The 23,976-nt window shown below is 41.6% G+C and overlaps 1 protein-coding gene across 1 annotated transcript in view; it reads left to right on the plus strand.

Annotated features, from left to right (window-relative positions):
* Positions 1 to 23,976, plus strand: part of MEIKIN (meiotic kinetochore factor) — a 95,733-nt gene that overhangs the window by 62,130 nt on the left and 9,627 nt on the right. The window contains exons 11-12 of the mRNA XM_062189956.1: positions 782 to 901; positions 9,936 to 10,059. Of these exons, the coding sequence (XP_062045940.1) occupies positions 782 to 901; positions 9,936 to 10,059 (244 nt within the window). The remainder of the gene's footprint in view (positions 1 to 781; positions 902 to 9,935; positions 10,060 to 23,976) is intronic.

Here is a 23,976-nt window from a genome sequence, read left to right on the forward strand (position 1 = left end):
CTCTCTCTCTCTCTCTGCCTCTCCTCTCTCTGTGTAACTCTGACTTTCAAATAAATAAATCTTAAAAAAAAAAAAAAAGCAAGGGAAATTATTCTAGGAAGTATGGTTGCTGGGTAGATGACTTTGATTTAGTAAGTATTTGATAAATATTTATTGAATGAATAAATAGAAAAATATGAGGTATAACAAAAATCCCTACTTAAAAATAATATTCTGATAGGCATTATGCAACAGATTAATCTGCTACTTGGGTTGCCTGCACACCATATCAGAATGCCTGCTTTGGGTCCCATCTATTCTGTACTTCCAATCCAGCTTCCTTTTAATGTACCTTGGAGGCAGTGAATGATGTTCCAAGTACCTGGGTTCCTGCCATCAACATGGGATACCTGGATGGAGATCCTGGCTTCAGCCTGACCTAGCTTAGGCTGTTGGCACATTTAGGGGATAAACCACTGGATGGAAGATCTCTGTCTCTCTATATCTCCTTCTGTCTCTACCACTCCACCTTTCAAATAAGTAATTAATTCTTTTAAAAAACACTAAAGCAAAGAGTGTTATAACCTTCTTTATAGAATGGTTTGTAGATAGTTAACCATACATTTTTTGTAGAATAATTTCCAAATGTCAGTAATAATATTCATATAGATGAAATTGTTCAAATGTCAAGTCCATAAGAAAATAATTCCAATGAGATACTATTTTCAGCTTTCTTTTAATTACTTAAAAATAATTATTTTTGTGACATTTTTCTACAAAAGAGCAATGTATTCTTTTATAGATTGATTTGTCCTCAGTACAAAAAGCATCTTCTGAAGAATTGTGTCCAAATGTCAGCAATTATGTTAATTCAAATGAAATTGTTCCTGTGTCAAGTTTGCAAGAAAATTCTTCAAATGAGGTAATATTTTCAAATATTCCTTCAATTGCTGCAGGAAGTAATTGTTGTTATATTAGATACATGGTATATTAGATACCTTAATAAATCTGTAACATAGTTGAAGCTGACATCCTTTATTTGTATATGAAGAAGAATCCCTTATAAGATTTTTGGTACTTGAAAACATTTTCTCCCCCCCTGTGGGTTGCCTTTTTGTTCTGTTGATGGAATCTTTTGATGCATAACTATTTCAATTTTGAATAGTCTTGGCACCCTTGTCAACAGTCATTTAACCGTATGTTCCAGGTTGATTTTTCGGCTCTCCATTCTTTTCATCTATTTGCTTTGCTTTATGCTGGTGCCTTACTGTAGCTTTGTAGTACATGTTGAAACCAGGAAGTGTGAGTCCTCCAGCTCTATTCAAGATTCTTTTGGCATCTGATGTCCTTTGTGGTTTCATATGAATTTTAGGATGGGATTTTCTATTTATGAAGAGAATGACATTGGATGTTTTATAAGGATTGCATTGATTCTGTAGATCACTTTGTGTTATAATAATGTCTTAGTAATATTAAAAATTCTAGGGGTTGGTACTGTTGTGTAGTGGGCTAAGCCTCTACCTGCAGTGCCGGCATCCCATATGGGCACCAGTTTATGTCTCAGCTGCTCCCTTCCAATCCAGCTCTCTGCTTATGGCCTGAGAAAGCAGTGGAAGATGGCCCAAGTCCTTGGGCCCCTGCACCCACGTGGGAGACCTGGAAGAAGCCCCAGGCTCCTGACTTCGGATTGGCATAGCTCCGGCCATTGCAGCCATCTGGGAAGTGAGCCAGCAGATGGAAGACCTTTCTCTCTGTCTCTACCTCTCTCTGTAACTCTTTCAAATAAATAAAATAAATCTTTTTAAAAAATGAAAGAGTTACAGGGAGAGGGAAAGACAGAAAGAGAGATCTTCCATCTGCTGCTTCATTCCCCAAATGGAGGCAACGGCTGGGGCTGGGGCTGGGCCAGGCCGAAGACAGGAGCCTCGTCTGGGTCTCTCTCATGGGTAGCTGGGTCCCAAGAACTTGGACCATCTTCCACGCTTTCCCAGGCGTGTTAGCGTGGAGCTGGATAGGAAGTGGAGCAGCCAGGGCTTGAACTGGTGCTCATATGTTGTTCTGGCATTGCAGGTGGCTTAACCTGCTGTGCCACAATGCTGGTACTATGTAAGTCTTTTACTTCTTTGATTAAGTTAATTCCTAAGTATTGTTTTTGATGCTATTGTAAGTACAAATTTTTTTTTTAAAGGGAAAAGGTTTATTGGGGAACACCCAACAGACGGGAGTGAAGGGGCAGCGAAGGGAAAGAGAGAGAAAGAGTATAACAGAGAAACAGAGAGGAGAGGAGCTAGCAAGGAAAGAAGAGAGGTGAGAAGAGCCAAGGGAGGTGAGAGGAGCCAAGAAAGAGGAGAGAGCAGACAGGAGCCAAGAGAGAGAGCCAAGAGACCAGAGGAGGAGGCTAGAGAGGAACCAAGAGAGCACGTGTTCAGGAACAGGCCCTTTTAAAACTTTGCCTGAGGGCGGGCAGGGAAGCAGGAGCAGGGAATCCCATTAGGATGGGGGTGGAGCTTGACCAGAGGTTGGGCCATGTGGCTGCCTGGCTAAAACTGCGCCAGTTTCCTAACATTCCCCCCTTTTGTTTTTTATAAAGCAGGATTTGTATGGGATTACATTAGTCCCAAAAGTCCAGGAGGGGTAGAGGGACGATGATCTGTCTTTAGAGCTACTTCCTGCTGACATGGGGTGACGGATGTACTCTTCACTGGCATGGGGCAATGTCTCAATCTGCTGTCTCCTGGGTGGGGAGCCGAGTATATCCCAGTGCAAATGTTTTTGCAATTTTCTTTCAGATTGTTCATTCTTAGTGTGTGGAAATGAAAATCATTTATTTCAACAGTTTTAAAATTAAGCCTTTCTGTATATGCATCACATCATCTGTTAACAGAGATAATTTTACTTCTTCATTTCCCATTCAGGTACCCTATCTTCCCCCAACCCCGCCTTCTTTCTTTGTTTCTTCTTTGTATAAATTCCTGTCTAGAACTTCTAGTACTATCTTGGAAAAAACAAGCATCCTTTCCTTTTTCTTGATCTTAGAGAAACAAGCTTTCAGTCTCTTACTGTTGAATGTGTTGTCCACTGTGGAGTTTTCATGTGAATTTTATTTTTGTTGAATTAGTTTACTTCAGTTGCTACTTTGTTGGATTTTTTTTCTTTAAAAGGTGTTAAATTTGTTTAAATGTTGTTTCTGCATCAGTTGAAATGCTCATTTTTCCCCCCTTTATTCTGCTCTTTGTGCTGTGTTATGTCAGTTACTTTTTATATGTTAAACTATCCTTACATTCTAGGAACTAATCCCTTTTGGTCATGGCCTGTAATCCTTTTAATATGCTACTGAATTCACTTTGCTTGTATGTTGGTAATTTGTACATCAGTGTTCCTAGGGGGATACTGGCCTGTGGTTTTCTTTTCTTGTAGTGTTGTAGACTTTGTTTACTTTTTTTTTAATGTTGATTTTATTGAATGAATTATGAAAAGTTCCCTCTTCTTCAGTTTTTTGGCAAAGTTTAAGAAACATTGGTATTTGTTCTTTAAATGTTTGATAGAATTCACCAATGAAACCATCATGACTAGGGTATTCTTGCCTTGTTCCTATACTTAGAGAGAAATACTCAATAATTCAGTGTTAAATTTGATGTATATTTTTGTTAAGTTGGCGAAGTTTCCTCCTATCCCTAAAACATTAGAGAGTTTGTATTAGGAATGAATGTTGGAATTTGTTAAATGTAGTGTTGTGCTTACTGAGATTATCATGTAATTTTTCTCTTTCAGTTTGCCAAAATGATAAATTTTATTAAATTTTCTGTTGTTAGTGCAGCTTTACCTCCTTTTTTTTTTTTTTTTTTAATTAGACAGGTAGAGTTATAGACAGTGAGAGAGAGAGAGACAGAGAGAAAGGTCTTCCTTCCATTGGTTCACTCCTCAAATGGCCGCTACGGTCAGCGCTGTGCCAATCCGAAGCCAAGAGCCAGATGCTTCCTCCTGGTCTCCCACGTGGGTGCAGGGGCCCAAGCATCTGGGCCATCCTCCACTGCCCTTCCGGGCCACAACAGAGAGCTGCACTGGAAGAGGAGCAATGGGGACTAGAACCGGTGCCCATATGGGATGCCGGCATCGCAGGTAGAGGATTAACCAAGTGATCCATGGCGCCAGCTTTACCTCCTTATATAAACTTCACTCAGTCATAGTTTATTTGTTCTTTTTGGATATTGTTGGATTCGCTAAAAATTTGGTTTAGAATATCTACATCAGTTTTGTGGGGTCTGTGCTTTTCTTCTGATGTCTTTGGGTTTAGTGCCAGAGTAATGTTACCCTCAGAGTAAGTTGGAAAAGATTCTCTTCAATTTTCTGAAAAAAAAAATATAGTACTATTTCTGCCTTAATTGCTTGAATTCACAAGTGACACCATCAGGGCTGCAGTTTTCTTGGTTGGGAGACTTTATAGTTAAAATAATTTTAGAGCAGAGGACATTTGGCATAGTGGTTAAGCTGCTGCTTTGGACACCAACTTCCATATTGAAGTCTGAGACCTAGCCCTGCTCCCAGTTCCAGTTTTTGCTAGCATACATCCTGGTAAGCATCAGATGATGGCTCAGGTAGTTGAGAGACTTGGATTGATCTCCTGTTCTCATCTCCATCCTGGCCCAGCCTCGCTATTGCAGGCATTTAGGGAATGACCAAAGGATGGGAGTGCATGCTGTTTTTGTCTCTCTTTCTCTCACTCACTCTCACCTTCTAACTTTCCAATAAATAATTTTAAACATAGAAAGTCACTTTAGAACTTTTCAACTTACCTGTTTCTTCTTGAGTGAACTTTGATAGTGCACATATTTCAAGGAATTTGTTCATTTTATATAGGTTGTCAATTTATTGTCATGTATTTATAATATTCCTTTATTATTCTTTTATTTCCTTCCTTCTCTTCTGTTTAAAGATTTATGTATTTAAAAGACAGAGTTACAGATAGAGGGAGAGACTGAGATTGTCTGTTCACTGGTTCACTCTGCAAAAGGCCATAATAGCCACGGTTAGGCCAGACCAAGCCAAGAGCCAGGAGCTTCTTCGTGGTCTCCCACATGGTGGCAGGGGCCTATGTACTTGGGCCATCCTCTGCTGCCTTCCCAGGAGCATCTGCAGGGAGCTGGATCAGAAATGGAGCAGCTAGGACTCAAACCAGCACCCATATGGGATGCTGGCATTGCAGGCAGCAGATTTACCTGCTGCACCACAATGCCGGCTCTTACTCTTTTACAAATTATTTATTTTATTTGAAGGGTAGTGAACAGAGAGAGAAATATATATAAAGACAAAGATCTCTGGCTCCATCTGCTGGCTCCATCTCCAAATGGATGCAACAACCAGGGGTAGGCCAAATGGAAGCTGTGAGCTGAGATTTCCATTTACGTCTCCCATGAGGGTGGTTAAGGCATAAGTACTTAAGCTATCACCTGCTGCCGCCCTGGGTACATGTTAGTGGGAAGCTGAAATCTGTATTAGATTTGGTCCCAGGCCCTCTGGTACGGGATGAAGGCATCCCAAGAGATGCCAAAACAATTAAGTTAAACCCCTACCCCTCTCCTCTGTTAGCTTTTTACTATGCTGACATCCTGTAATCTTTCTCATTCTTGGTTTGGATAATTTGTGTCTTTTTTTTTTTTCTTTCTGAGATCAGTCTGGCTAGAAGGTTTGTTCTAGTGATTTTTCTCTGTTGTTTTTCTGTTTTGCATTTCACTGATTTCTGTTCTGATCTTTATTATTTCTTTTATCTGCTTATTTGGGGCTTAATTTTACCATCATTTTCTACTTTATTAATAGGAGCTGTGGTAATTGATTAGGTATTTCTTTTTTTCTAATTAGGTGTTTAATGCTATACATTTCCCTGAACTTCTTACATGCTGTATTTTCATTTTCTTTTCTTTTTTTTTTTTTTTTTTTTTTGACAGGCAGAGTGGATAGTGAGAGAGAGAGACAGAGAGAAAGGTCTTCCTTTTTGCCATTGGTTCACCCTCCAATGACCGCTGCAGCCGGCGCATCATGCTAATCCGAAGCCAGGAGCCAGGTGCTTCTCCTGGTCTCCCATGGGGTGCAGGGCCCAAGGACTTGGGCCATCCTCCACTGCCTTCCTGGGCCATAGCAGAGAGCTGGCCTGGAAAGAGGGGCAACCGGGATAGAATCCGGCGCCCCAACCGGGACTAGAACCTGGTGTCCCGGCGCAACAAGGCGGAGGATTAGCCTGTTAAGCCACGGCGCTGGCCTGTATTTTCATTTTCATGAAATTCAAAGTGCTGTCCACTTTCCTTCTTTATGTATTCTTTGATCCATGGGTTATTTATTTATTTATTTATTTTTTGGCAGGCGGAGTAGACAGAGAGAGACAGAGAGAAAGGTCTTCCTTTTGCTGTTGGTTCACCCTCCAATGGCCGCTGTGGTAGGCGCGCTGCGGCCGGCGCCCCGCGCCGATCCGATGGCAGGAGCCAGGTGCTTATCCTGGTCTCCCATGGGGTGCAGTACCCAAGGACTTGGGCCATCCTCCACTGCATTCCCCGGCCACAGCAGAGAGCTGGCCTGGAAGAGGGGCAACCGGGACAGGATCGGTGCCCCGACCGGGACTAGAACCTGGTGTGCCGACGCCGCAAGGCGGAGGATTAGCCTAGTGAGCCACGGCTTTTTTTTTTTTTTTTTTTTTTTTTTAATTTGACAGGTAGAGATATAGTCAGTGAGAGAGAGAGAGGCAGAGAGAAAGGTCTTCCTTCTGTTGGTTCATTCCCCAAATGGCGCTGTGCCGATCCGAAGCCAGGAGCCAGGTGCTTCTTCCTAGTGTCCCATGTGGGTGCAGGGGCCCAAGCACTTGGGCCATCCTCCACTGCCCTCCCGGGCCACAACAGAGAGCTGGACTGGAGAAGGAGCAATGGGGACTAGAACCGGTGCCCATATGGGATGCCGGCGTCGCAGGTGGAGGATTAACCAAGTGAGCCACTGCGCTGGCCCCCCATGGGTTATTTACAAGTGTGTTATTTCCTATCAAAATATTTTGAATTTTTAAAAAATATTTATTTTATTTATTTGAAAGATAGAGTTACAGAAAGAGAGAGAGAGAGACAGAGAGAGAGGTCTTTCATCTGCTAGTTCACTCCCTAATTGGCCACAACGGCCAGAGCTCTGCTGATTCAAAGCCAAGAGCCAGGAGCCTCTTCCAGGTCTCCCATACAGGTGCAGGGGCCAAGCACTTTGGCTGTCTTCTACTGCTTTCCCAGGCCATAGCAGAGAGCTGGATCGGAAGAGGAGCAGTTGGGACTTGAACTGGTGCCCATATGGGATTCCAGTACCGCAGTCAGAGGCTTAGCCCACTATGCTACAGTGCTGGTCCTGGTAGTGATTTCAAAGTGACTGAATCTTTTTTTTTTTTTTTACCCGCTTCTATTAATTATTAAAAAAAAATTGAGTTTTCTGTCCGTAGTGAAGAATTGTCTATTTCTCCTTTCAGTACTGTCTTTTTTGTTTGTTCCATGTATTCTGAAAGTCTATAATTAGGTGCATTTTCATCTCCCACATGGGTAGCAGGGGCTCATCATCTGCTACCTTTACAGACATATTAATAGGAAGCTAGATTGAAAGCAGAGCAGCTGGGATTCAAACTGACACTCCCATATGGGATGTTTGCATGACAAACAACAGCATAACTGCTGTGCCCAAAAAGGCTGGCTCCATTGATTGGTTATTTTATTTTATTTTTTTTTTGACAGGCAGAGTGGACAGTGAGAGAGAGAGAAGAGAGAAAGGTCTTCCTTTTTGCCATTGGTTCACCCTCCAATGGCGCTGCGGCTGGCACACCGTGCTGATCCGAAGCCAGGAGCCAGGTGCTTCTCCTGGTCTCCCATGTGGGTGCAGGGCCCAAGGACTTGGGCCATCCTCCACTGCCTTCCTGGGCCATAGCAGAGAGCTGGCCTGGAAGAGGGGCAGCCGGGATAGAATCCAGCACCCCAACCAGGACTAGAACCCGGTGTGCCGGTGCCACAAGGCGGAGCATTAGCCTGTTAAACCACGGTGCCGGCCCCATTGATTGGTTATTTAATGTTTACTTTGGAGTTTACAGTACTCATCTTTATAGATAGTATAGTCCTTCCTTTTCTGTTGTCTCATCCTTTTTGCTGTTTTAACCATGTATTTTACTTTCCCATATATTATAAACCTCACACTGTTTAAAAAATGATCATTAAAAGTCTTTTTTAAAAAAGACTTATTGATTGATTGGTTTGAAAGGCAGAGTTCAGAGAGAGCGAGAAAGAGAAGAACAGAGAGACAGAGACAAAGACAGAGAAAGAGAAGGAGAAAGAGAGAAATAGAAATAGAAAGAGAAAGAGAAAGAGATTCCATCTGCTGGCTGACTCCCAAATGACTGCAACATCCAGGGCTGAACTAGGATCCTGAAATTCCACCTGGGGTCTCCTACATGGGTGGTAGGGACCCACGCACTTGGGCCATTTACTGCTGCAAAAGCAGGTGCATTAGCAGGGGGCTGGATTGGAAGTGGAGCAGCCAGGAGTTGAACTGACACTCCTATGAGATGCTAGCACCTCAGGCTGCAACTTAAGCTACCACATCAGAAGGGTAGCCCCATTTAAAGTTTTATATATGAAAAAATAATCTTGTATATTTAATGTAATAGTCACTGTTTCCAGTGCTCTTTATTCCTTTGTATAGTTGCACATTTCCTTATACTATTGTTTTCCTTCTGCCTGAGGGACTTTATCTAGTATTTTTTTTTAAAGATTTATTTATTATTTATTTGAAAGGGTTACACAGAGAGAAGAGAGGCAGAGTGTGTGGGGGGTCTTCCATCTGATGGTTCACTCCACAATTGGCTGCAACGGCCAGAGCTGTGCCAATCCGAAGCCAGGAGCTTCTTCTGGGTTTCCCACATGGGTGCAGGGGCCCAGGGACTTGCGCCATCCTCCACTGCTTTCCCAGGCCATAGCAGAGAGCTGGATCGGAAGTAGAGCAGCTGGGTCTCAAACTGGCGCCCATATGGGATGCTGGTGCTTCAGGCCAGGGTGTTAACCCACTGCAGCACAGCGCCGGCCCCTCTAGTTTTTTGAAGTTTGAATCTATTAATGGTTAATTATTTGAGCTTTTTATACCCAGAAAGTCTTTACTTTTGCCTTCATTCTTTATAATTTGCTAGAGTCAGAATTCTAGGTAACAATTTTTTTCTTTCCATACCAAAAAAATTGGCTTACTCTTTGCTCACTTGTGTTATTTCTAGTAAGAAGTTTGTCATCATCCTTATGTTTGTTCCTCTGTACATGAAATATCCTTATTCTCTGTCTCCTTTAAAGATTAATTGTTTTCCTAAGGAAACCATAGGAAAAATACTGCAGTATTCTGCTTGAGCTGGGGAGAAGCCATTGAAAGAACCACAATGGGGAGGGGGATGGGGAGCCGCATTTTGGCATAGTAGGTAAAGCTGATGCCTGCAGTGGGCACCCATTTGAGTCCTTGCAGCTCTGCTTCATATCTGGTTCCCTAATAATGGCCTGAGAAGGCTGTAGAAGATGGCCCAAGTATTTGGGCCCCTGTACCCATGTGGGAGACCCAAGAGAAATTCCTGACCCTAGCTTTGGCCTGCCCAGCCCTGTCTCTTGTGGCCATTTGGGGAGTGAACCAGTAGATGGAAGACCTCTCTGTCTGTCTCTTCTCCATCTCTGTAACTCTTTCAAAAAAATGAATACATCTTAAAAAAAATAAAAAACAAACAAACAAACAAAAACACTGTGCAGAGCCAGTGTTAAGGCATAGCAGTTAAGCCATCGCTTGCAAGGCCAGCATCCCATATGAGCACAAATAAATAAAATATTTTATGAAAATATGGTTTTTGAAACTGTTTGCTTTTGAAGCGAAGCAGATATAAATACTGTACCTAGAGGACTCATGCAATGCTGCTTTTCTTTCTTTTTCAGTTTCCTTCAAATACATCAGAAATGTGTTGTATTATTAGGGCATCACCAGGTACTAGACAAGTGAAAAGTAAGGGTGTTACTGTGAAGAAGAAAAAATATTCTCCTCCCAAAGATATTCCTCAAGGTAGTGTACTATGAACGCAAAATATTCTTTTTGAATGATATAAAATGATTTTATTGTAAATTCCTTGTGTACAGAAGAAATTCAGTTTTAAAGTATATCCTGAGAGTCCATGTACAAAGTAGAAATGGTAAGGTTTTAGAAGCTGAGTAAAATAATTATTTTTAAAGATAAATGCTTCATCTTCTGAAAAATTAACTTCTAAAAAATTAGCTTATGTCATTGATATACAATGTATTTGTTGAGTATATTTCCTCTTTTTTTTTTAAAGATTTATTTACTTTATTTGAAAGTCAGTTATGCAGAGAGAGAGAGAGAGAGAGAGAGAGGTCTTCCATCTGCTGGTTCACTCCCCAATTGTCCTCAAGAGCTGGAGCTGCGCTGATCCAAAGCCAGGAGCCAGGAGCCTCTTCCAGGTCTCCCATGTGGGTGCAGGGACCCAAGGACTTGGACCATCTTCTACTGCTTTCCCAGGGCATAGCAGAGAGCTGGATTGGAAGTGGAGCAGTTAGGTCTTGAACTGGTGCCCATATGGGATGCCGGCACTGCAGGCGGCAGCTTTACCTTCTATGCCACAGTGCCGGCCCCATATTTCCTCTTATAACTATTTGAAATTTAGTGTTTGTTTGTTTTTTTTTTTTTAGTTTCATTTAGAGTAGTCTTTTTTTTTTTTTTAAGAGATTTTATTTATTTATTTGAGAGGTAGAGTTACAGACAGTGAGAAGGAGATACAAAGAAAAAGGTCTTCCTTCCGTGGGTTACTCCCCAGATGACCACAACGGCTGGACTGCGCCAATCTGAAGCCAGGAGTCAGGTGTTTCTTCCCAGTCTCCCATGCGGGTGCAGGGGCCCAAGGACTCGGCCATCTTCTGCTCTTTCCCAGGCCATAGCAGAGAGCTGGATTGGAAGTGGAGCAGCTGGGACTAGAACCGGCGCCCATATGGGATGCCGTTGCCACTGGCGGAGGATTAACCTACTGCGCCACAATGCCAGACCCTAGAGTAGCCTTCTTTTTAAAATTGTAGAGATTTTTTGTGTGTGTGTTCACCCAACATTGGTTGAGCACTTCCTCTGTGAAGGGCACTGTGCTAAGAACCTTATCATACCTCACTTATTTCTCAATATGATTTTATGATATATAGGATGTGTACTGTTATCCTCATTTTATATATTAAGACTCACACTTAAAGTAGTTTGTACTTTGTCTGAAGTCATACTCCTACCAAGTAGTTGAAGGGAACTCAATCCCTTAAGGCATTTAAAGTCTACATTATTTTTTCTTTTTTAAGGATTTATGTATTTATTTGAAAGGCAGAGTTACAGAGAGACAGAGGCAGAGAGAAAGAAAAAGGTCTTCCATCTGCTGGTTCACTCCCTAAGTGGCCTTGTTTTTTTTTTTTTTTTCTCCATTTTATTTATTTACTTAAGAGGCAGAGTTACAGAGAGGGCAGAGTTACGGAGAGGGAGAGACAGAGAGGCCTTCCACTGGTTCACTCCCCAAATGGCTGCAATGGCTGGAGCTAGGCAGATCCGAAGCCAGGAGCCAGGAGTTTCTTCCAAGTCTCCCACGTGGATGCAGGGGTCCAAGCACTTAAGCCATCCTCCACTGCTTTCCCAGGCCATTATCAGGGAGCTGGATTGGAAGTGGAGCAGCCGGGACATGAACCAACACTCATTGGGATGCCAGCACTACAGGCAGATGCTTAACCTACTACACCATAGTGCTGACCCTAGATTAGTTTTTTGCGCTGCTCCCCTTACTGCATTTCAAGAAGAACATCAAATTACACCTTTTGATGACCATTTACATGGAACATATCTTCATGTACATTTTTGCCCATTCAAATTACTCAGTGGAACATTAGAACTTTTTATGAGTAAGAAGCCAATGAAGCCATTAAAATTTAATAATTATGTATAACTTCAACCAAGCTGCCCACTCTTGATTCTTTCCATCTGTGTTGGGTTCTCTTCGTCTTCCTCCTCCTCCTCCTCTTCTCAAATTTATATGAATAAATAATTAATTAACTATGATCATAATACACTGCTACCTAATATAATTTATATTGCTGATGTTTCATAACCCTTGGGCTATGAAATTTGCAAGGGCAAAGACCACATAATAAATGTCTTTCTATCTCTATCTGATAATGGTAGCATAGTGTTAGGGAATAGCAGTTGTCTGTATCAGACAGAATCCTGCCAAAGAAACAGAGCCAGAAGGAGATACGTGTATGTGTGCAAGTGTGTGCAGTCACATGCCACATAATGACATTTTGGCCAACAGTGGACTACATCTATGAGGGTGGTCCCATAAGAACATACTACCTAGTGACATTGTAGCCATCCAAGTCTGTGTAAATAAATTCCATGATGTTTACACAATGATAGAATTGCCTAATGACGTGTTTCTCAGCATATACCCCTGTTACTAAGCCACATGTAAACTGAAAACACATATATGTCACACACATATATGTATGTATGTATACTTATACACACATATGTGTATATACAAAATTATTTCAGGGAATTAACTTACACATTGTAGTGTTTGGCTGATTAAGTCTGAGCACTGAACAGGCAAACGCTTGCGATGTAGTCCATGAGCAGATTTCTTCTTCAGAAAAAATCAGTTTTCCTTTTAAGGTATTTCAAATAATTTGATGAGGTCTGCCCACATTATCCAGGATAGTCTCCTGTACTTAAAGTCAACTATTATAGGTGTTAATTACATTAACAAAATAATTTCACAGCAACATTTAGATTAGTGTTTGAATAGTTACATAATATAGCCTGAATCCTCATATCCACCCCTTATCAATTATACATCCATATAAATGTTCCTTAAGCCATGTTTAATTTCCAAATAAAGAAAAGTCTTCCATCTGTCTAACATGATACAGTTGCCCTGCACAAAGCCAAACATGTGTGACAGTTTCTCCAGAAGAGGATACAAGGTCCTTATATGATGTTCACCCTTCTTGATGCCCTTTAACTCAAAAACTATGATTAAAAAGTTAACTATTATTAATACATATTATATTAAATGGTAAGGGAATAAGTGAAAGTGTGCTTAACCAATCATGCCATTATAGTTTGTGTTTATAACTACTTTCTCCCACTACCCATTCCACATTCCCTGTAGCTTCAGTAAGTATACTCTTCAGGTGGTCATGGTTCTTTACCTTGTGGATGATTCAAACCTTCATTCTTTTTTTTTTTTTTTTTTTTTTGCCAGACAGAGTTAGACAGTGAGAGAGAGAGACAGAGAGAGAGTTATAGACAGTGAGAAAAAAAGAGAAACAGGGACAGAGAGAAAGATCTTCCTTCTGTTGGTTCAATCCCCACATGGCTGCTATGGCCGGTGTGCTGCGCCAATCCAAAGCCAGGAGCCAGGCACTTCCTCCTGGTCTCCCATGCGGGTGCAGGGCCCAAGCACTTGGGCCATCCTCCACTGCCTTCCCAGGCCACAGCAGAGAGCTGGACTGGAAGTGGAGCAACTGGGGCAGAATCCGGCGCCCCAACCGTGACTAGAACCCGGGGTGCTGGTGCCGCCGACGGAGGATTAGCCTAGTGAGCCGCGGCACCGGCCCAAACCTTCATTCTTGATAGATCTGAGCTTAGTAGGCCTGCCTGGATTGAGTTATTAAGGTTTTCCATTAACCTTAATCATAGGACCTGATAATATTAAGAGATACTAAATTTTAACACACATACAGTTCCTTACTGGTATTGTGGAGTAATAGTCCAATTTCCTCTTAGTAATCTGGATAAGGCACCTGAACCAACAACCAACAGCATAACTTCCTTCTTGGCCTGTTGATTTTGAGGCATGAATAGCCCAAAGTGGCTGGATGGAGTCTTAACTTCCATGCTAGTGGAATTGTTATTTTCCCTTGTGGAATAATTCTGCCTTTGGAACTGAGAACTCTAGACCATCAGAACAATAAAATCATGGGAACAGGCAGCAAAATTTTGCTACTGGGTTACCGGGAAAAATAACATGTGGTACCATTTTCTTTTTTACCTCCTTTATTCCTGGCTACGGGAGAGACAGTACCATATATTGGATACTGACTTACCTTATATACAGCCTTCTAGAGAACTCTGCGTTTTGCAGCCTAGCTGATGCTCTGTGAATCTTCAAAAGGCCATTCTATCATCTTACCAGGGCAGCTGCTTTGGCATGGTGGGGAACACAGCAAGACCTGAGAATTCCGTGAGTGTAGGCCCATTGTTGTACTTGTTTTACTACGAAGTGAGTTCTTTGATCAAAAGCAGCATTGTATAGAATACCATGACTATGGAAAAGGAATTCCCTTAAGGAATTTCATAGATGGTAGTTTTGCAGAAGCTTTGTGTACAAGAAAGACAAACTCTGTCAGGTGTCAATTCCAGTGAGAACAAACACATAATAAAGAGGTCCAGTGTCACCAGCATGCCGCCAGAAAGCTGGCTGATTGCCCCCAGGAATACTGTTATGTTGGGAGCTCAGTGTTGGTCCCTGCTGATGACATATTGAACACTCAAAAGTGGTTGTGCCCCAGCTAACTTTGATTAGCAGAAGCCCTTGTTCTTGAGCCAGTGTGTAAACTCCATCCCTGCCACACCGTGAGCAATTTGTTCATCAGCCAAGAACAAAAGGAATCTGTCACCCTCTTTTCCCAGCCCTGTTTTGATAGAGGTGGCTGGGGTAAGAGTCTCACTGGCATCTGCTGAATTAGTTAGCCTACCTCTTGATTATTAAAATCCTCCTCTGCTGAGGTCACCTTTTGATGACCATTTACATGGAACATATCTTCATGTACATTTTTGCCCATTCAGAGAAAGATTATCTACTGCTTTCCAAATTTTCTTGTCAAGCATTGGACCATTTTTCTTTCCAAAGAAGCCAGCAGTTAGGTACATTGCTCAAAGTTTTGCACACTGGGAAGATTTCCCCATTTTTTTCCCAGGGATATCCCAGAAAGGAGTTGGAAGGGCTGTTACTGTCCACTTTTCAATGCTGCCTATGTACATTTGCTGGTTCACACCCTAGGTGACTACAATGGAACCATCTGTGGTACAGCAGGTTAAGCTGCTGCCTGCAATACCAGCATCCCATCTGGGCATCATTTTGAGCTCTGGCTGCTCCACTTCTAATCCAACTCCCTGCTAATGAGAAAGCAGTGGAGGATGACCCAAGTCCTTGGGCTCCTGCACTCATGTGGAAGAACTGGATGGAATTTGTGGCTTCAATTTGGCCTAGCCCTGGCTGTTGTAGTCATCTGGGGCATGAATCAGCAAATGGAAGATCACTCTCTCCCTCTCTGTTACTCTGTACTCTATTAATAAATCTTTTTTTATTTTTATTTTTATTTTTATTTTTTGACAGGCAGAGTGGACAGTGAGAGAGAGACAGAGAGAAAGGTCTTCCTTTGCCGTTGGTTCACGCTCCAATGGCCGCCGCAGTAGGTGTGCTGCGGCCGGCGCACTGTGCTGAGCCGATGGCAGGAGCCAGGTGCTGATCCTGGTCTCCCATGGGGTGCAGGGCCCAAGGACTTGGGCCATCCTCCACTGCACTCCCTGGCCACAGCAGAGAGCTGGCCTGGAAGAGGGGCAACCGGGACAGGACCGGTGCCCTGACCGGGACTAGAACCCGGTGTGCCGGTGCCGCAAGGCGGAGGATTAGCCTAGTGAGCTGTGGCGCCGGCCAATAAATCTTTTTTTAACTACTACAACAACAACAACAACTAAAGAAACCCCTGGGCTCTGTCTTCTCCAGTCAAGTGATTGTGGCGAACTCTCAGTGTCATCACAAGTGCAGGCTGGGGGAGAGGAGATGATGTAATGAGAGTGAGAATCCTTTGGGCCACTTTCTTGTTTTACATTTATCTCCAGGGACTGCTTGAGCACAGTCTCTTGTACACCACTTCCATTTGGTAATGGAGTGTTGCTCTTCACACAAGATTTGTGGTTTGGTGGGTCAGACAACACAACATTTTTTAAGTGCAGCTTGGCTTCCTTGGTAACTTAGTGGCCTATGTTAAAGTGTTCAATCTCTACTAAGGCCCAGTAATGGGCCAAAAGCTGTATCTCAAAAGGAGAGTAGCTATCTGCAGAGGATGGCAATACTTTGCCCCAAAGTCCTTGCTGTAAGTCACCTACAGGGGCCTGCCAAGGACCCAAACAGCATCTCCATCTGTCACACTTCAAGCATCACTGGGGCTACAGGGTCCTATGGCGCCCAGTGTCACTGCATCTTGCAGTATAGCCTGTATGTGATGTAGAGACTTCTTTTATTCTTGGCCTTTAATCAAAATCTAGAAGCTTTTTAGGTCACTTGGTAAATAGGCTGGAGTAGTACATCCAAATGAGGAATATATTGCCTCTAAAATCCAAACAGGGCAGGGCATTGTACCTCCTGTCTTTTACCTTAGAAGGGATGTCTCTTATGCCACTAGACCCCTAGAAATGTCACTGAGGGGGAGGGCAAATAGAGACCCAGAAATTTCACTTTTAAGAATATACCCGACTATAGTGTGTGCATGTGTGTGTGTGTATTCTAGGCTATTCACGATATCCCCAAACTGGAAACTGTCCACATGCCCATCACGTAAAATAGATATAAAAAATGTGGCATATTCATTCATTGGAGTGCTAAATAGCTGTGAGAATCTATAAGATACAGTTACATGATAGAGATACACATATATTATTGAATTTCATGTAAGATTCCAGATATAATAGAGTACGTCTAATATTTACATGTAGTACAAAGCTAGGAAAAATAATCTTGGAGATTACAATAATGGGTGCCCTTGTTGGAGTGGGGCTGTTAACTAGAAGGGGTCACGAGGAGGAATTCTAGGGTGCTGGTAATGTTCTGTTTCATTATCTGGGTGCTATATATACTTGTGTGTTATATCTGTTAAAACTCATCAAGCTGTACACTTGTGTGTACTTTTCTTTGTATATTTTATACAGTAATATAAAGTTAAAAATAAAGATAGAAAAAGTTTTAATTTGATCTTTTTGGTCTGTGTTATTAGTTTACTAAATTAGATATTGTCAAAATTCTTTGGTTTAAGTACATAACAAATCAAAACCAAAATGTGGCTGTGGGGTTCTTTTCAGTGTTCAGACCAAAAGTTTTTAGTTTCAAAGATAGTCACCCCACTCCCATTAGTTGAACTAATGGTGCCACCTCCTGGCTTCTCTGTAGGTTCTCACAGTAACAGCGTCTTCTCATTTAAGTAATTCCCTTTCAACCTCTGGCCATTTGTGTCTGCTTTTCTTTTAGTAAAAATAGCAAAGCCCCAGAGTAACTAGTGATCATGTTATTTTAAACGTGCAGCAGGCTATTTTTAGTTCTGGCATTTAAAGTTTTAGCTAGTTGGCAGTAATCTAATCAGAACTACAGGGTAAGGCTCACTTTTGATAGTCTTAAGATTGTGTTCAGTGGGTAGTATTGTAGCACAGCGAGTAAAGGCACTGTCTGTGGTGCCAGCATCCCATAGAGGCTCCGGTTTATGTCCCAAACCATGTCCCAGCTACTCTACTTCCAGTACAGCTCCCTGCCTAGGAAAAGGAACAGAGTGTTTGAGCCCCTGCTACCCACATTAGAGAGACCCAGAAGAAGCTCCTGGCTTCGGCTTGGCCCAGCCCTTGCCATTGTGCCCACATGTATGGCAAGTAGCAGGTAAAACTGCCATCTGCAACACTGTCATCCCATGTAGGCAATGGTTTTGTGTCCTGGCTCCTCTGTTTCTGATCCAGCTCTCTGTTAATGGCCTGGGGAAAGTGGCAGAAGATGGCCCAAGTGATTGGGCCCCTGCTACCTACTGTGGGACACCAAGAAGAAGCTTCTGGCTCTGGCTTCAGCCTGACCCAGCCCTGGATGTTGGGACCATCTGGGCAGTGACCCGACAAGTAGAAGATCTCTCTCTCTCTGTTTCTTCCTTTCTCTCTGTAACTCTTACTTTTAAATAAATAAATATTTTTTTAAAAAGAATATATTAGATAAGTTTGTTATGGTCTTTGACACAGATATATTAATTTAGTACAAATACAGAGATGAGTTCTTTGGAGAAAAATAAATTCAACTAGTTTGAGATCATAGAGCCCTTTTAAGCCAGTTGTTTTGGTGTCATGTGGCTCCTGCATGAAAAGAGGAAGTTCTATTGTTGGCCAGCTCACTCATTCAATAAACATTCATTAAGTGTGGATGTGAGAAGTAGTTGCTGGTGGTATTGAGATAATGACAGTGTCTTTATAAAGTTTATATTTTCTAGAGGACATTGGATATGTAAGACAAATGGAGATACAAGTGCTTTAATAGAAATATATGTGGGAAGATTAGCCTAGTACGATCTAACATGGGAAGCAGCATAAACAGCAAACTCATAGAATGGCAGATGTCCTAAACAGCACTCTGGCCTCAGAATCAGCCCTTAAGGCGTTCAGATCTGGCTCAAGAGCCCATGAGAGTATTTTAGGGATGGAAAGCCAATACACTCTGGCAAAAAAAAAATCAAAAAACAAAAAAACCTAAATGAAAGATCTCTGTGAGTGAGATCCCAGCGGAAAGAACGGGCCATCAAAGAAGGAAGTGCCTTTCTCTGAAGGGAGGAGAGAACTTCCACTTTGACTATGACCTTGTCTAAATAAGATCGGAGTTGGCGAACTCAAAAGGCTTCCATAGCCTTGACAACCCATGACAAGAGCCTAGGGTGATTACTGACGCCATAAACAGGAGTGTCAACTGTTAAGTCAACAACAGGAGTCACTGTGCACTTACTCCCCATGTAGGATCTCTGTCCTTAATGTGTTGTACAATGTAAATTAATGCTATAACTAGTACTCAAACAGTACTTTACACTTTGTGTTTCTGTGTGGGTGCAAATTGTTGAAATCTTAATATATACTAAATTGCTCTTCTTTATATAAAAGTAATTAAAAATGAATCTTGAGATGAATGGAATGGGAGAGGGAGCGGGAGATGGGAGGGTTGCGGGTGGGAGGGAAGTTATGGGGAGGAAAAAGCCACTGTAATCCAAAGCTGTACTTTGGAAATTTATATTTATTAAATAAAAGTTAAAAAAAAAAGAAATATATGTGGGACCCTGTTTGTGGGTAAACAGAGAAGGTAGGAAATTCTGTGGGAAGTGATCTGAGTCCCATAGGAATATTGTGAGCATAAACCTTCTACACATAGGGACCAGGATAAATAAAGGCACAGATGCATAAAGCCTTCTCGGGTAGTTAAAGAATTAGTTATATGAGGCTGGAGTGACAACTGGACTCTGTGCTTGAGTAGTAAAAGGGAGGCAGATAGTGTAGAGCCTCCTTTGCTAAACCAACTTTCTCCTGGTAAGATTTATTTTTCATTTAATCATTTTGGCAAGAAGCATTGAGGTGAAGTGGAAATAATTGAGCCTAGAAGCAGAAGTTCCAGATGAGAATCTTGCAAAAGTCCTGATGAACAAAATTGAAAAAATAGGGTCTGACCTGATATACCAATTTTAAAAAGATTTATTTATTTACTTGAAAGTCAGAGTTACACACAGAGAGAAGGAAAGGCAGAGAGAGAGAGAGAGAGAGAGAGGTCTTCCATCTGCTGGTTCAATCCCCAGCTGGCCGCAACAGCTGGAGCTGCGCCAATCCGAAGCCAGGAGCCAGGAGCTTCTTCCGGGTCTCCCACGCAGGTACAGAGGCCCAAGGACTTGGGCCATCTTCTACTGCTTTCCCAGGCCATAGCAGAGAGCTGAGTCAGAAATGGAGCATCCGGGACATGAACCGGTGCCCATATGGGATGCCGGCACTGCAGGCGGTGGCTTTACCCAAATATCATTAAATGTGGTGCACAGAGCACCTGAGGAATTTATAAATAATGTAAATGCAGGTCATTCTTTTGCAATCTGATTTGGGAGTTCTGGAGTTTGAGAACTAATATAAACCAAACTTTTTTTATTGTTATAATTTACAATTTAGTCATTGACTAGGCACTGATGCAGAGTGGTGAGATAAAAAGATCCTTATATCATGACTCTCAGGTCTCTAGCTTTGTAAAGTTCCAGAAATGATGACTTCTCTTTGATGTTAGGAAAAAAATATATGCCATGGCTTTAGATCTATATGTGAAGGTTGAGGAGGTGAAGGGTAGGTGAAACTAGGTGGTTGGGTGGGCTGATCACCCCTTTGGAAAGTTACCCAGAAGTTGGTGGGGAGAAGATGACTATGCAGTAATTTCCAAAATGTGTAACATGTGAGTAAGCAGTGTCTGTAAAGACAACAAGGAGGACTAGAGAGTACTGTAGCCAATGCTTCTGAAACCTTAATGTGTTTGTGAGTTGCTGGGGATCTTGGCAAAATGCAGATTTCATTTGGTAGGTTTAGAAATGGACCTGTGATTGTAGATTTCGAACAATCTTGTAGGCATTTCCTATTTTTTCTTGTCCATGGACCTACTCTGAATAGCAAAATATAGGTCTCTATTTCTCAAACTTTGTCCTTTCATTGTTGTCTGATATTTGGGTTCCTCACTCAAAAATTCTTACCTAATTAGTGTGAAGTATGGCCTAGATATCAGGATTTTAAAGTCTCTGGTAGCTCTAAGCACAGAATTTCAGAACCATTAATGTAGGCCGTTCAGGCCAAAGGGTAAGATGAGGTGTTTCATAGAATGAAATGGAAAATAGATAAAACTGGCTCCATTCTGGATCTCCTGGTACAAGATGTGGAGAGAAAGGTGCCTGGAATACTGTATCTGGGAAGAACCTGGGTTCAGCTCTAACAAAATGTAGGAGAATGCCTGGGAGGGGTGAATAGGAGAACATGAGGGACTTTGGCCTGAGTGGTGGCTGAGGAGGACGAAGGTGAGAAGCACAACTAAGCGACTTCTGTAGGTGTACAAGGCTGAGTTCAGAGGCCCTGGCATGGCTACTGGTGAGTCTTTGTCAGATTTCCCATGGGAATGTTCTCAAGTAGGTCTCCTTACATTTCAAGAGAGAATTGGCCTCAACATGTCCAAGAAGGGCTGAGCCAGCTATCTTCTCCCCTCTTTTTAAAAAATCAGCTCTGTATTTGTTTTCTGAGGCTTGACCCGATGGGGGAACTAGAGTGTTCTGGACATCAAGAGCTCTGTCCCCCACAGGTACTGGTTTTAATAACTGTCATATACCTGCTTGTGTGTGAAGAAATGTATTGTTGTATTTTTCTCCAGATATTATAACAAAACCAAACAGGAAGACATAACAACTGTGACTGAATTTTTACTACTTTGAAGACATGAATGTGAAGTCAAAGTCTGTAAAGCAAAATGTCTGCCTGAAATTATATGAAATTAAAATTCAGAAGTCTCCAGCTATTTGTGATATATCTGTGATGAATTTCTATTGATGTTCTTTTCATGTGCTTTTAAACAGTTAAGATTAATGAAGTAATCTTTGATATGCTTCTTAAGTATATGTATTTGTATTATTTAATAAGAACTGAAGAGTCGTTACTGGAAGACTATATACTAAAATAGATGGTTTTGCTACTTATAAAGAGCCAACTCTAGGTAATTGTGTAATTTCCTTTGATTTGCCTTTCTTCCTCAAAGTTTATCCTTTGTATGGATTAGTTGTTGAAGTGCTAAAAATGAACATGCTTATATTACAAGCTATTTTTAACAGAACTTAATTGAAACCACATGAGTGAGAGACCTAATTCCAGGTCTGACTGAAAGAAACTCTATACTCAAGATTTGCTGAAGCAGGGAATGTGTAATACATACAATCAATCATACACCAGGTATTTAATACGTTATCTCATACCAAAACAACCTTTATTTTTGCTAACAGTATCTATAAGTTGTTGTTGTTGTTTTTTTTTTGTAATATAACCTGTGGCAACTTGACAATACTCTTCCTAAAAAGCAGCTGTCCTATGTCAGTGAACAGAAGATAGTTATACAACTGGTGGTGAAATCGTAAGTCTGATGGTTTTACTATTATTATACGTAAAAGTAAAAAAGACGCAGGTTTTCAAAGCAGCTTAACTGTTAAGGAAAATTATAAAATCTATAAACTGAGGTTATGCTACTTAAATAGCATTCATTTTAAATAGGAACCCTAATGAGATATTTTTTATAGATGTTTTGACAAGGCCTTAAGCTGCTAACAGTGCTTTTTGTGATTTTGTGATTTTTATCTGGAGCTGAAATATGAAAACATACTGAGGAAATATAGAGATAACCTGAACGATGGCGGCTAGACCAAAATTTAGATGTGAATTCTAAATCAGTACTCAACTATGTCAGCAACTCTCGTGGTAGTTTTAAAAGTAGAAACGTGATAAGCTGCAGGGGAATGAGAAATGAAACACAAGTCCTTTTCCTTGCCTTCAAGGAGTTTATAATCCAAGGAGGAGGGGAGAAAAGAGAACAAATTATTTGACAATTCTTAATCAGGTGGTAGATTCCTGTGAGAAAGAATGATACTTGGTTTTTGGAGTGGGCCTGGTAGGGTTAGAGGAGATAAACATTTTATAGTTTCGTATTTCAGAAAAGGAAAATATAGCAAGCTCAGAGAGCTACATACTTGACCAGGTAATATAATAGCATGTGATGGAGCCATCATCTGAATGCAGGACTATTTGAGTCTAATATTTTTCTTTTACAAACAAGAACTCAGGAAAAGGTCAGGGGGAGGAAGGAGTAGAGGTTGAACTTCAAATCTTAGAAGACATAATTTCAATGGTGATTACAAGGAAGAAAAGTAGAAGTAGCCTGCTGGTTGGTGAACATGAGAAGGCCTAAGAGAATTCCTATTGGCAAATCCTAGGAGAAGGTTGTGCTCTGACTTTTATCTGTGGGCAGACCTCAGAGGTCTTTCAGTCTTTTTCAGAGAGTATGAATAGAAAATGAGTTCATCTTTTTCTGAAAAAAGAGGGTCTCTCTATTTCTTTTTTTATCACATTTTCAAAGTGGTCTGTGACCTCAGAAAAGTAAACAATGGAACTGGACTCCTCTACTTTAGTATCTAATTACTTATTCTTCGTTTTTTTAGTTAAAAATTTTAAACAACTTTTTATTGGAGAGAGAGAAGGAGGGGAGGGAGGAAGGGAAGGGGGGATAGAGGGAGGGGGAGATCTCCCATGTACTGGATTATTACCCAAATGCCCACAACAGACAGGGATGAGCCAGCCTAAAGCCAGGAACCAGAGACTCAGTCCAGGTCTCCCATCATGGAAGGCAGGGAGTTAACCATTTGCCCCATCACCTGCTGCCCCTCAGAGTCTACATTAGCAAAATCTAGAATTGTGAGCAGAGTCAACTCAAACCTAAGTACTGTGATACAGGATACGAGCATCCCAAGTAGTGCCTTAACTGCTGTACCAAATACCAACATACCAATTACTCACTCTTGTTTTTAATTTATTTTTATTTTTTTCAGGAAGGCAGGATGAGTCCTGTATGTATGTGGAGACCTTTCATCTGCTGGTTGACTACCCAAATGCACAAATGGCTGGGTCTGGTCTAGGGATGGGGCTAGGCTAGGGATGGAACTGGGACCTCAATCCAAATCTCCCATGTAGGTAGCAAGAGTTCAATTACTTGAGCCATCACTAGTGCCCCCCCTGCCCCCACCCAAGGTCCACATTGGCAGAAAGTTGGAGTCAGGAGCCAAATCTGTACTGAACCCTGCATTCTAATATGGGATGCAGGTGTCTTAACCACTGGGCTAAATGTCTACTCCCTATACTTCATATTTGAGTGTAGTTATATTTTCAAATTACACCTAAAAAACCCTGCAGGTCATAAGTACTGAAACAACCAGTTAAAAATGCTTAAAGGCCTGATGTCATTTCCATTTTAACATTTTTAACTGTAGCGCTTTTCCCCAATACTCCAAGGTGTAATTCAACATGGTTTGCTCAGTTATGAATAGCCTC

This window comes from Lepus europaeus, chromosome 4 (genome assembly GCF_033115175.1).
Source record: "Lepus europaeus isolate LE1 chromosome 4, mLepTim1.pri, whole genome shotgun sequence".
Lineage (NCBI taxonomy): Eukaryota > Metazoa > Chordata > Mammalia > Lagomorpha > Leporidae > Lepus > Lepus europaeus.